Here is a 14,313-nt window from a genome sequence, read left to right as displayed (position 1 = left end):
TGAAGCATGGCCCTCTATTTAAAGTACAAACCTCTATCCACAGCTCAGGAGATCAGGAGAAACCAAAGGGTTCTTTCTTTGATTCTGTCCCCATCTTCAGATAACCCCATTTTAGACTCATGTTCTTGGGATGTTATAGTCGAAAGTCCATGGGCTCCAAGCTCAGAGACCCTGAGAGGGGGCAGTGGCCTGAGACCACCCAGCTAGTACTGAGGATGACACCGAGGAACCTTAAGTGGGGCAGCTGTAACCAAGCACAGTGCTGAGAAGTCTAGATGATGGCCCAGGCATTGGGTGGGGTCCCCTTGGTGGCAGAGGAGGAGGAGGTTCTCTGAGGAGGGAAGGGAGGAAGAGTGAAGACACTGTCCATTTCACAGTTTTACCTGGGCTCAGCTCTGCTCCCTCCCTACCCTTGTCCCCAGATGTGGATCTCAAACCCACAACCAGCTTTTCTCTTACCTTCATCTCACAGTTGTGGGAAGGTGAAGAAAGGGCACAGGCTGCTGCCATCACCATCTCACTCCTGGGTTTCATTTTGGCTTTGTCTAAGGAAAAATTTTCTAATTATAGCTAACAAATTAGAGTGTAGTAGAGTGTGTGCAAAGCAAAAAGCCTTTGGAGACAAACAGCCCTGGGTTTAAACCCTAGCCCCATCTCATCCTAGCCGTGTGACTTTGGACGGGTGGCACGTCCCTAAGCCTAATTTCTTCATCTGTTAAGGGGCTGTGGGGAACTGCCTGACACACGGCACCTCTTTCTTCCTCCTCTTCTTTTTTCCTCCCCAAATGGAGAGTCTCATCTACTCCCTAGATATCGCTTTTTCCAATCCCCAAACCCCACAGATGAAAAACTGACGGCAAGGCTGTCCCCCATGATCTGTCTCGTTCACCTCTGGATCCTTCACCAGATCCCAGCAGCCATTCCTTGAGGAGCCAATTCAGTAAGCTGACTGATTGTGAAATCGTCAGTCTCCATTCCTTCCTCCATACTCCCAGCAGCTCTGTGACTGTTTAAAAAAAAGATGCGTGCTGACTTGCCCCGGAGAGACAGAGTAAGAAGAGTGAATGGAGAATGTGGCGGTTGAAGAAGCCTGGAGCAGGGCAGAGGAGGCCAGTGCTAATTTTGCATATCTTAAAAAAATATGTATTGCCAAGACTCCTAGACAACACCTAGCAATCTCAGGTAACAAAGCAAGCAAGCAAAGCACCATCACATAACGGGTCAAAAACATCTCATTAATCTCTGTAATGTTACACATGACCTATTCTGTTTTTCAGTACATATGTATTAACTTAATAACCATGACAAATTCATACTGTGTGTCAGATCATTTTTATTAGTTTACTTTAACATGGTACATATTAACTAAGTTTATTATCTCTTTCCTCTGTTCATTCTCAGCCTCCCCCACCCACCCCCCCACCCACCCACACACACACACACACACACACACACACTAGCACTCACAGTCAGAAGGCAGAGAGCGTGAGCCCAGACGCATCCGTTACTGTGGATGGGCAGAAGTGGTGATGGAGTGTGCAAGCGTTCTCCTCTGACTGCTTCTGTTTTCTCAGAGAAATAGGCAGCAAGGTTGCCAACTGAGAGTCAAGTTTGGGGAGGAGGTTTTGAGGTTTGAGAATACGGAGTCTAAAAGTCTAAACTCTTTTTGGAGTGTGCCTGTGATGAAGAGTGCGAACTTGCAAAGCAAGTATAGTAATAGGATCTCTAAAGAGTCTTTCTCTGTTGTCTCCAATTGTGGCTAAAGTCCTACATCAGAAAACAACAAATGCTAAGTCTCCCCTCTCCTACCCCCTTGTGCCCCCCACCTCTACCACCATGTTCTAGAGACTGGAAGGCCTTGGAAAGAAATCCCCGTAGAGCATACAAGGAGGTAGCAGAACTGCTCTGTTATCAGACCTCCCTTCCCCTCCTCCATCAGCTGAAAACCAGGGATTTGAAAGAAAAATCATGAGAGTCACAGTTTTGTGGGGGTTTTCCCTTCCCTTCCTGAAAGAGGAGGGAAGCTTCTTTGCCCCTCACAACAAGCCAAAGCAGAGAAGGCCTACCAGCTGAAATTGAGGGTGACCACATGAAGGCAACAGAGGCTTCTATCTCCAAGTTGGATGTCTGCCGGGCAGTCTGATCTGTGCTCAGGGACTATCTGAGAGGGACGGGGGGAAATGTAAAGACAGTGGCAGGTGGGGCAGCCTGCACTCCCACTGGTGGAAGTGATGAGCAAGGATGAGTTTCCCTTGGGCTGAAAGGACCCCTCAGAAGACAGGTGGCTTTCCCACCAGTGCTCCACCCATGAAGACAGTCTCAGGGTAACGCTGGAGAGAAGCAAGGAACCTCAGAAGGGGAGGGGAAATGAGAGGCATCCATGGAGAAATGCGGTGTCCCCATTTCTCCCCTAAGCCCTTGAACTCAAGACTGACAGTGGTGGGGAGGAAGGAGGGTATGACATTAAAGTTTCAGAATTGATTAAACTGGACCGTGATTCCCACTTCTGGCAATACATCCAAAGGAAATGAAAACAGGATCTCAAAGAGATATCTGCATCCCATGTTCACTGCAGCATTATTCACAGTAGCCAAGATATGGAAACAACCTAAGTGTCTGTCAACAGCCGAATGGATAAAGATGTAGGATATATATATACAATGGAATATTATTCAGCCATGAGAAAAAAGGAAATCCTGCCATTTGCAACACCAGGGATGGACCTTGAGGGCATTATGCTAAGTGAAATAAGCCAGACAGAGAAAGACAAATACTGCATGGTCTCATTTATATGTGGAATCTTAAAAAAAAAGAAAAAAAAAGCCAAACTCATAGAAACAGAGAGTAGAATAGTAGTTTCCAGGGGCTGGGGGATGAGGGAAATAGGGAAAGGTTGGTAAAGGTGTTATCAACTCAGCTATAAGATGAATAACGTCTGAGGATCTGATGTATAACATGGCAACTATAGTTGATAACACTGTATTAGATAATCGAAATTTTATAAAATAGAACTTGAATGTTCTCACCAAAAAAAAAAAAGATAAATAAGTGCGGTGATGAATGTGAGGAACGTGTTCATTAACTGGATGAGAAGAATCCTTTCACAATGTATATCAAATCACCACACTGTACACGTGAAATGTCTGACAATTTTTATACATCAATTATATCTCAATAAAGCTGAAATTTAAAAAAATGGACTGGGATGGACTGGATTGGTTTTTTAATCCCCCCACCACCAAAGACCAAAAATAAAAATATGTGATCTGCCCACTATGATGCTAAGGGACAGGAAAAGCAGCTTCAACAGAGTATGTATGAAGGCAGCGGGTGGAGAAAAATAAAATCATTTCGTGGTTGCTTCTCACTAAATTCAGACCACACCAAACCAGTCACAGAGATATGAAACAGGTCCTGCCTCAGATTCCACGTGTAAAAACTCTTCCAACCTTTTCTATATTGTATGATTTAGGCATCTCAGGTCCGCTGTTTGACCAGTGTTGAGAGAATTCTAGTGCTCTGCCTTGAAAGTGCCAGCTCTCCTAACCACAGGTAAAAGAAACCTCAGACAGATAAGATGAAAATGTTTTCTCTTCTCCTACAGCTGCAGAAAAGCACACATGATTCTGCATTATCAAGCCCATTCTTATCAAGTGGGAAACTGAAAACAGTCATGAGATTCTCCATCTTAATCTTCTGCTCAGGAATCTTGTGTTAAAATGTACTGTTTTCTGTTATTCTAAACTGTCCTCAAAATATTTATACAAAGGAGTCTTTTACGATGCGAATTTAAGAGATTACTCCTATGTTGTGTGAACTGTAACCTACCCCCACAAAAGTCTCCATTTCTGATTGGCTGTCCTGCTGAAGAATCTGTTGTCCTAGTTGTAATATTTAAAATGACGTGTCTGTTTCCTGAAACATATAAATACACTGGAGAGTTTTCTGAGCCAGAAAAAGAGCTTTGGAATTTCCTTCTCCCTTGATGTACAAACAAATTATAAATCCTGCTCCAAATACAGAGTGGAGAGCCGTGTCTCATGTGAGTCAGCACACAGGCATGGTTAAGGCATTAAATTCTCTCTCTCTCACAGCACCTGTTGGCCAGGTTACCCCTGACCATTGTGAAGTGGAGGGCATACAGAACAGAAGCAAGCATCATTCATCAACACAACTTGATGAACTTCCAGAGTCAGTATTTACTGACTGTCTCTCATGGGGCAGGCAGGGAGGCCATGAAGAGAACAAGACATGATCCCTCACAAGGAGCCTGAGATTGCCCCAAAAGACACACACTCACCACACAACAGCATCAGCGCAGTGACAGGGCCAGGACAGAAGGCTGTGGGTGTAGTGAGCAGAAAGCCGGCAAGTGCCCGAATGCTCAGAGCAGGTTTCACCTGCAGGTTCTACTGGAGCTGGGGCTCAAAGGCTGAGTAGGAATTTCCTATGTGAAAAAGGAGAGGGCAGAGCACCAAGAAATGAAGAAAGGGGGTGAGGTATTCACGGACCATGACTAGAAGCTCAGCATGATCAATTTGTTATTTGTGAGATAACCCTGGAGGGCAATGAGGAAGGCAAGATTGGAGTTAGAGGCACGAGACAGGAGGCTAATGAACGACAGTCATCTAATAGATACTGACGACGTATCTCCTGTGTGCCAGGTTCTGTCTAGAGGAGAATAAAGACAAGCAAGCAGGTGACAAGAAAACTGGTGACATGTGAAGTGCCAGCCCAGGAAAGTACAGAGCGCAGCTGGGAGCAGCATCTCCCCAGACTCGAGTAGCTTGGATTGCAGAAATCCAGCTGAAAAATACTTGGTGCAAGAAGGTAAAAGAGGTGATAGATTTAAAAGATGTTTAGGAGGGAGAACCACCTAGCAGATGCTGTTGGGACCTCATACACCCCTCACTGTTCCCACGCACCTTACAGCTTTCCCCTGCAAGCCTCTCTGAGTCTTCACCGGAAGACATCTGTGTTTGGCTGGCACAAGGGGCAGGTCAAGAAGCACCAGGGAGTTAGCATCCCTGGCAGTGGTCTTCAACCAGTGTCAGATGGAAGTCGGTAGAGAAATACCTCAGGTTTGCTTGCCCCTCCGGTGGGACAACTCTCAGGAGTGCCTAACACAGAGGACCCGGGTGGACTGAGTCCCAATCACCCACAGTGGTAACCTGCTCATTAACGCCCCTTGTACTGGCTCCTTTCCCTTCCCTGTCTCACTTCTCCACCCTCCCACCAGTGCTTCCTGAAATCACCTCCCAAATAAACTACCTGCACTCCAATCCTTGTCTCAGAGACCACTTTTGAGGGAACCCAACCTGAAACAAACAGAAAAAAACTTAGCGAAAGATTAGACAATGAAAATGAAGACTCAAATACGAGGCTGTGAGATATCCAGCTTGGGAGACGCTGAGCCCATCAACCGAGATAAAGACTCTTCAGGATAGGAAGACGGATAGATTCAGGGAGAAGAGAATGAGTCTGGAAAGACTGAGCTTAAGGTGCCCAAGGGACTGTGTCAAAATTCCCTGAGTACAAGGTTAAAACTCTTGACTAGAAAAAGTGAAAAGAAACTGAACAGAAAAGGGACTACACGAGATGAGAAACCACCAGAAATGAACATTACATCTCCCTAAAGGGCACATACAGTATCTTCCTTTGACCCAAGAGAATACAAAGCCCTAGCTATCTTTTCCAGCCGGTTTCTATATTCTAGTTTCTCATAGTTGGAGGGACTCACTCCTTTAAAACCATACATAACTCCCCACCAGCAGCCAGCAATGGCAGCTGTAGAATCACTGTCTCCACCATGGAAAAAGGCTCGGTGGGCAAGCTCCTTCCAGGAATCTCCTGCAGCCAGGACAGCGTCGTAGGCAATCATGGGGGCGTCGTGCCCACTGCTGCCGCCCCAGCCAGAGTAGCTCACGGAGGTGTAGAACTGATCCCTCTCCTTCACACCAAAGGGCTTGGGGAAGGTAGGGGCCGATTTGCCATCTAAAATCCCTCTAAGTTTTAGGTACTTTTCCCATTGGTCTTCGAAGTAGGGCCTGCAGGAAGGAAAAGATCTACAGTCAATTGAAAAAATAAAGTCAGGGGCCAGCCTGGCAGCATAGCAGTTAAGTGTGCACGCTCTGCTGCAGCAGCCCGAGGGTTCACAGGTTCGGATCCCGGGCGCGCACTGACATACCGCTTGTCAAGCCATGCTGTAGTGGTGTCCCATATAAAGTAGAGGAAGATGGGCACGGATGTTAGCCCAGGGCCAATCTTCCTCGGCAAACAAGAGGAAGATTGGCATCAGATGTTAGCTCAGGGCTGATCTTCCTCACAAAAAAAAAAAAAGAAAGAAAAAATAAAATCAAAAGCCATAACAAAAGATACCAGATGGAACAGAGAAAATTCCAAGATGACTTCAACTTCTTGTACTAATATTGTAAACAATATAAAAAATCAATATAAGCTCTAAGTGACATTCATTCAATTTTTGCTAAGGATTGATATAGACAAGGCATTGATACTTGTTGCTAAATAAAGAAAATATATATCATGTTAAAGGTGAGAAATAGAGGTTTGTTTTTCCTAAGTTGTGAATAATGTCAAGTGTCACCTTTCAAGGGGGAGCTTTATTTATTTAGTCCATCATTATAGTTTTTATTTTATTTTCTCACTAAAAATTGTATATATTTCAGGTGTACAACATGATGACTTGAAATACATATACGTAATGAAATGATCACTACAGTCAAGCTAATTAACACATTATCTCCTTACATAGTTACTTTTTTTTTTCAAGAGGGAACTTTGGAACATCATGACCATCGGTGATTTCAGCAAAAAGCCTCCGAACTTTTTTATTCTAAGAAAGGCAATGTGAAATGAACTCACAAAAAAAGGGGAAGATGTGGCCTTTACCACTTATTAACTAGCCGGTGGAAACCTATCTCTCGGGCATTCTAAGCAAGGATTCAAAATATTATTTGTGCGTCAAGACAACAGTAAAAAAAAAAAAACAAGCTCCAGGAGATAAGTGGGAAAGTTCATCTTAGTAGAGGAGAGCCACAAAAACTAGAGACAGGTGGAATATAGAACAGGAGCCCTATACGAGGGAAGCACTGCAGGTGCACTGCTCATTGAGGTCTTCATGTGGCTACTTGGCGGCAACCACTGCTGGAACTGAACTTGAAATCCTTAGCAGGAGGGCAGGGAGGGGGCTGGATGCAGTGGATGACAAAACTGGATGGTGAGAACCATGGTAAGAGCTACGCTCTATGAATTCTAGGCACACTCGCATGCTCTGTGCACACAGATTCAACCACTGTCTAGCAGGAGCATGTGCCTACACACTTACCAGTGCTGAAGATTCTCCTCCACAAAGTAGCCTGATTGGACAATGTACTTTTTAGCTTCCGGTAGCACCTCCATCAGTCCTTTGCCCCACTGATGGGGAGGCTTGCCGTTCACAGCATAGGCTGTAAAAAGAGCAGACACGAGGGCTCCCAGGTAGCCTGTGGGGTGGTGGTGGGTCATTCGGCCGCTCTCGATGCTCACCTGGATCAGCGTGGCCAGCTGGCTGTGGTGAGGGAACCTAAGACCGATGCACATGGCTCGCATGGCAGCCCCGCAGCCGCCCTCGTGGCTGTTAAAGGGGATCCTCCAGCCATTCGCCTTGTCGGGCTTCAGCAGCATGGCGTTGTGCATTGAGGTATCCCCTGGGGAGAGTCGGGTAGGGCATGGGGTCAGCAGAGGAAAGAACCCAGCTCTGTCTCCAAGTTTCTTTGACAGAAAAGGAAAGCCAAGAAAATACGATGATAAATGCCCCCAAATTCCCAACCCCGAGCCAACACTGTGCCTTACTTTATATATAACCTTCAGCATGACAAGATTAATAAGAAAAGAAGCAGATTCACAGAGAGAGCTTTGGAATCTTTCAGTTATTACTGAGACATCGCGATAACTCAAAAAAATAAATATAACATAGTCTCTTTTTTAAATGAATAAGCTAAGGCTCAGAGCTTAAGAACCTTGCTCAACATCACAAAACCAGCTAGTTAGTGGCCCTGTCAAAACCATCAGACTTCCAGCCCAAGCCCTAAAAGAATCCAATGAGAACCTGACAATTAGTGTTCCTGGATGTCAGAAAGATACCCCAGGTTCTAGAATGAAGAACCTGGGCTCAGAGGAGGAGCAGTGGGTTCAGTAACAACGTGCCCTTGGGTGCTCTTGGTTTTCCCCTATGTGAGAGCAGGCTTGTCCCATCTCCCCAGCCTACTGGGAGCTGTGAATGCACACGTGAGCCAAGCCGTGGCAGTTAACACACTATAGGGTGCAGTATTATTGTTCCCTTATGGTCATTTTATTCAAACAACGTTATGGATGACATAGGTGGACAAGGAAAACGTTCCACTTGCCAAACTTGAAGAGATACCAGATGTTGAAAAAAGATGAACAGAGACTGGCTTCTAAGGCCAATTCTTGGGGTCAGAGACTCCTGGCTGTGTGGGGGGGAGCTTTTCAGCAAGAGGTATATCCCCCAGAATTCATATGTTGAAGGCCTAACCCCTAGTACTTTGGAACGTGACTATATTTGGAGATAGGGCCCTTAAAGAGATGATGAAGTTAAAATGAGCACGTTAGGGCTGGCCCTAATTCAACCTGACCCATGTCCTAATAAGAAGAGGAAATTTGGACACACACACACGTGTGCTTTGAGAGGACACAGCTAGGGGGTCATCTGCAAGCCAAAGAGATGGGCCTCCATCAGAAGACCACAACTCTCCAACACCTTCATCTCAGACTTCTAGCCTCCAAACCCGTGAGAAAATAAATGTCTGTTGTTAAAGCCACCAGTCCGTGGAATTTTGTTATGGCAGCTGGAGCTGATTAAGACAGGAGGAGAGGCAGGTCAGACGGGCTAGGGAAAAGGTGATTCAAATCACCTGGGGGCCCAAGTGGCTGTAACAAGTTCCCAAAGCAAACAAGAACCACTTGTGAGCAGACCTGGAACCAGAAAAGGAGTAGCTACAAGACCCCTTCCATTCCATTTTAACAGAAAATTGTTTTCTTTATAGTTATTACAGAAAACTCAGAAAATACAAATAAGCAAAAAGAAAATAAGAAACTATATATACTCCCATCACTCAGATTTAATTGTTAACATCTTTGTATATACTCTTCCAGATCTCTCCCAACAGAGATACACATATATACTTTTTTTTTTTTTTGTGAGGAAGATCAGCCCTGAGCTAACATCTGTGCTAATCCTCCTCTTTTTGCTGAGGAAGACCAGCTCTGAGCTAACATCTATTGCCAATCCGCCTCCTTTTTTTCCCCCAAAGCCCCAGTAGATAGTTGTATGTCATAGTTGCACATCCTTCTAGTTGCTGTATGTGGGACGCGGCCTCAGCATGGCCGGACAAGCGGTGCGTTGGTGCACGCCCAGGATCCGAACCCAGGCCGCCAGTAGCAGAGCTCACGCACTTAACCACTAAGCCACGGGCCGGCCCCACATATATACTTTTAATGACAACGCGTTCATAAGATACATACTTTTTTGTAACCCACCTCTTTTTTACTTAATATATGATATCTTTCCATATCAGCAAATATTTATCAGCATAATTTTAAATGGCTGCAACATGCCACCATAACTATATAAATTACAGAACATTTAGGTTACTTCCATTTTCATCACAACTGCAAAAACTATTGCTTCCTTGATATTTAAATCTCAATCAACATTTTTAATGACTTCCTTGGGCCTGTTTTATTCTCCACCTGCCCAAGACCTCTCCCGGCTGCGCTCACCTGGTGCCCGGCCGTCCATGTCCTCCATGCAGTCTTGGTAATGCTTAGCAAGGAGGGAATACAGTCGAGTCAAGTCTGAGACTTTCCCGGCTCCCACGAGAGCTTCCGCCGTGGCCAGGTGCATCACCGTGTCATCACTGACTCTCCACCTCTCCACGTCTATGGCGTCCAGGCCGCCCAGCTGGGCCAGCTGCTGGTGAATCTTCTCCCCATCCTGGAGGAACTCCCACTTCCTGTTGAAGAACCCCAAGGCATCTCCGGCAGCACTCAGCACCATGGCAGCCACATACCTCTCAATCATCCCCTCGCACATGGTGAGGCTGTCGGGAGGGAAAATTAAGACACACAGATGAGGAGAAAGAAGAACCAGAAAAAATCATAGCCCCATCTAAATTTTACTGAGCACTCATTACTTGTAGGCCCTGTATTAAGTGCATCTCATTTAGTCCTCACAACTGCTCTATGAGCAATGCTTTATTAGGCCCATCTTACATATGAGAAAATCGAGCATCACAGAGATAACGCAGTTTCAGAAACATCAGGACACTTGTTTTACTTACAGAGCTAATAAGTGGCAGGGCTGGGATTCCAACTTAGGCCCCTCTGACTCCAAAGCCCATGAGTTTAACTACGACTCCATATTCTCCTCTCTGTGAGTGACAAGCCCATTAAATTCTGCAAATCAAACCAAGCTTGTCATTTCCCTTTATAGACGGGATTTGGCCTTGAAAGTGCATCGCCCCTTTACTTAAATAATAGCACTTTCCATTGGTGTCACAATGCATGGTTCACAAGGCACCTGCACGTGCTCTGTCTCATTAGCAGGCAGGGACTACAGTATGCATTTCACAGACGAGGAAACGGAGGCTCAGAGACGGTAACTTCACACCACCAGCAAGGGGAGGCACCGGGACCCGAATCTTCTGATTCCAGGCCACTCCGAATAGACCTAGGAGCCTTGGGCAACCTCTTCCTGCCTCAGCCTCCACAACTGTAAAATGGTGACAAAAACAGTAACAGCCCTGTGGGTTTGTTGTGGGGAGTAAATGAATTCATTTTTGTAAGGCACTTAGAAGAGTGCTTAGCACATAGTAAGCACTAGCATTCAGAGACAACCACGGAAAAAGATTTTTCTACAGAACTAGAATGCTTTCTCCTCACAATCTCCCTTTCAACTGCAATATTTAAATTTTGTTTTCCTGCGGAATGACTGACGGCTAGAGTCTTGGATCTCAGCCAATATTCCCTCCCTGAATCTAATCCCTGGCAAAGTGCTGGCTTCCCTGCCATGCATTTCCAGTTCCTCACTGTGCCCTATCGCCTGTAGAATTCACCGTCAGAGCCCTCCACCGTCTCCCCCGACTCTATCCATCCCCTCCACCTGCACAGGCCACGCAAACACTCCTAAACGCCAGCGGACTAGCTCATTCTCCCTTCAGCTCAGGCTCTTTCCCCAGCCAAGATGCCCTTCCTCCCTCCATTTACCTAAACCCTATTGACTCAGGGTTAAGTTCAAGTCCTAGTGCTTCCGGAGTCCTCCTCCAGCTGCACTGCTACGGGCCAGGGGACTCGTGCCGGCGAGCACCTGGAGAAGAGTAAATGAAGGACTGAGCATACCAATACCGAGACGCTGATCATGCTGAGTTGCATGGCTCACTAAGGATATCTGTAAAACGTTATTTACATATTTTATTATTTATAAATGATGTCTAGGAACTGGAGTTCTGGGCTACTACACCTGACTCTGCCAAGCATCAGCTGTGTGATGGTGGGCAAGCCACCCACCCCGACGTCGATTTTCCCACCTGTGAATTGCAGAGTGGGGGAAGAGGGGTGTTACGCATGCTCCCTGGGATCCTGCGCTCCGCTGAGAGCTTCCGAGACCAAGCTTAGCTGGCTTCTGAGGCCCACATTTTAACCCCCGTTGCGGTACCCTCTCCCCCAATGTTCTCAGCTTCCTTACTGTGATTTCTTCAGGCTCCACCCGAATGTGTGTTTCTGTGAGTTGCAAGCAGAGCTGGGGGACGATGACCCTCTCTTTCCGTTGGAATTGTACCTTTTACACGTACTGCTCTAGCCTTCCGCTTTCAGAACGCTGTTATTCCTTAAACTCCTCTGAACTTGTACAGTTTATATTCTTGCCCCCGAAATATGAATTCAAAACTAGGGTCTGGGCAGCTGCTTCCCGACAGTCACCAGCTTTTTTGGTGGGGGGAGGAGGGGGGGATGCCCGGGCAGGGGGGTGAGGGGTGCGCGCCCGGCCACCGCGGGGGAAAAGCGCGCGGGGGCCGCGGGGCGGGGTGGGCCGGGTCGCGGGGGTGGTGCGGAGAGCGCGCGCAGGTGACAGGGCGGAGGAGGGGTGGGGAAGGGGAGCGGGCGGGACGGGTCACCGCGGGAGGAGTACCTGGCGGCCGCGGGGAGTGGAGCGCGCGGGGCCGGGGGCTCAGGGCGCGGAAGGCCTAGGGCGGCGCCCTCTGCGAGCCGCGCGCACGGGCCAGGGCGGAGCCGCGCCGCCGCGCTCGGGCACCGCGCGCAGGCTCCGCGGAGCGTGGCCACTACCCTGCGCCTTCCGCCGAGCCAGCCTGGGCTTGCCCGCGGGGCCTCGAAAGCGGCTTCCCGGCACCGCTGCGGCCTTGGGCTCCTGAGCGGGGGCGGCGGGGTCTGCGTCACCGGCCCCCTCGACTCGGGGGGCGCTGGCAAGCGCCTGGCGGCGCGGAGAGTCGCGGCTCCAGGAACCGGCCCTCATGTGACTGTCGGGGACTCACGTGTGGCTCTCCGGCTGACGCCTCGGGCTTTTCCTCATGCCCAGCTTTTCCGGGTTACAGTGACCCAGTGCGTGGCCAAATACTCGTAAAAGGGTACTGAGTGCGAGGCCTTCCTTGGTCAGGTTTCTGAGTCCCTCACCCATAAAATGGAACAATAATAGTACCTGCCTCTAAGGGTGGTTCTAAGGATTAAGTCGTCATTTATTTGTCAGCAGTATAGAATTTTTGCATCCTGATAGTAAATAAAAGCAAAGAAAAACTAAGAGTATTTTTGTTTCGATAAATTAATAATGTCACTTCTAAAAAGAATTAGAATCACCATATGTAAGTATTCTATATACTTCTCCAAAATTTTAATCTGCTATGCCTGTCTTTTTGGCTGTAATGACCCAGCTTAGGCCTGAGAGCTTTTCTTTAAATTGAGATACAATATACGTGTAATGAAATGCATTCATTTTGTGTGGTGTTCGATGAGTTTTGATAAATACATATACCTGGGTAACCATAATCAAGACACAGAATATTTCCATTACTCCAAAACGTTCCCTGTGCCCTTTCCCAATCCCCCACCTCCATCTCCAACCCTAGCCTGCCTCTTGAGTGTTTACAAAAATCAAGTGCACTGTTCCAGTTTCAGCCTCTGAGGATGTAGTCAAAGAAAGTTCGGTAGTGAGGGACATTTTTAATAATAAGCAGCTCTATCAAACTCATCACTGATTCAGCTTAAGATGTCTGTTGAAGATATTGTTCATATCACGTAGTGCTCTTTCTGTAAGAATCCATGGGAAAAGTGTTTCTTTGGCTTGAATATGAAGAATAACTGGGGTTGTTCTCAGCCCTTAGTTTGCTTTCACTTCATAGTGCCTGGGAACCTTGCTTTCATGAGCATAGACTCCCCACTCCTTCACTACCTACTTTCAAACCCCAGCAACAGCGCTTTGGGAAAGTCACTTGTCTTGCTAAGTTTCACTTTCTACTTTTGTAAAATAGGGAAATAATCGTACCTACCTCATAGCGTTGTTCTGAGGGTTGCCCAGAATAATTAATGTAAAAATTTTAGCACTCTGCTTATCGATGGAGTAATCATGCAATAAAAAATTACTCCCAGATCAGATATCTCTCTGTATCCCCAGTGCTTAGCTTGAACACATACATAGCCATTCCCCCTTCTTTTCATGATAGTTAACACCTACTGACATCCTTTCTCCTTGGTCAAAAACTAGACAATGTTTCTGGGACATCAAGGACATGGTCATGCAAACCAAAAAAACAATTTGTCAGCATGCTTCCAGATCCAAATAACTGCAAATAACCATCACTCCACATCCCCATACCCCCACACCCAGATACTCACCAGGCTTAAATAACAAGGACACTTATTATCTTATATAACAAAACGTCTAGACATGTCCAGACTATCTTATAAAACAAAATATCTTATATAACAGAAGTCCCCAGGGTTAATTCAGCAACTCAACACTATCATCAAGGACCCAGTTCTTCCCATCTTTCTCTTCTGCTCTCGTCAGTGTGTTAGTTTTATCCACAGGCTGACTTCTTTAACAGGTACAAAATCCAGATACAATTACAGACAATATCCAGTGGGAAAAGAGAGTCTCTCTTCTTTCAAGGATGAAGAAACTGTTTCCAAAGCCTTCTCCCCACCCCCGTGGCTGAACCCCAGAAGACAACCCATGACTGGCAGGCAAATTAGATTACAACTCTCCCTTTGATCAAGGATAGAACA

At 46.6% G+C, this 14,313-nt stretch overlaps 1 protein-coding gene across 3 annotated transcripts; it reads right to left on the bottom strand.

The window, feature by feature from the left end:
• Positions 1 to 1,428: 1,428 nt before the first annotated feature.
• Positions 1,429 to 12,581, bottom strand: ADPRH (ADP-ribosylarginine hydrolase). Of its 3 annotated transcripts, none has more exons than XM_087439654.1 (5): positions 12,206 to 12,581; positions 11,287 to 11,386; positions 9,802 to 10,121; positions 7,346 to 7,706; positions 1,429 to 6,047 (listed from the first exon to the last, which is right to left on the bottom strand). In XM_087439654.1, the coding sequence occupies exons 3-5, from the start codon at positions 10,112 to 10,114 to the stop codon at positions 5,633 to 5,635; spliced, it is 1,089 nt and encodes a 362-aa protein (XP_087295780.1). In that variant the 5' UTR covers positions 10,115 to 10,121; positions 11,287 to 11,386; positions 12,206 to 12,581; the 3' UTR covers positions 1,429 to 5,632. The 3 variants fall into 3 exon arrangements, with proteins under 3 accessions (XP_087295780.1, XP_087295781.1, XP_087295782.1); XM_087439655.1 differs by lacking the exon at positions 12,206 to 12,581 and adding an exon at positions 11,765 to 12,029; XM_087439656.1 differs by lacking the exons at positions 11,287 to 11,386; positions 12,206 to 12,581 and adding an exon at positions 10,362 to 11,155.
• Between the last annotated feature and the right edge of the window lie 1,732 nt (positions 12,582 to 14,313).

Source organism: Ceratotherium simum, chromosome 15 (assembly GCF_057802395.1).
Source record: "Ceratotherium simum simum isolate JZ-2026a chromosome 15, ASM5780239v1, whole genome shotgun sequence".
NCBI classification, from domain to species: domain Eukaryota; kingdom Metazoa; phylum Chordata; class Mammalia; order Perissodactyla; family Rhinocerotidae; genus Ceratotherium; species Ceratotherium simum.
Note: the sequence above shows the minus strand (reverse complement) of the source record. Positions and strands in the feature narration are given on the sequence as shown.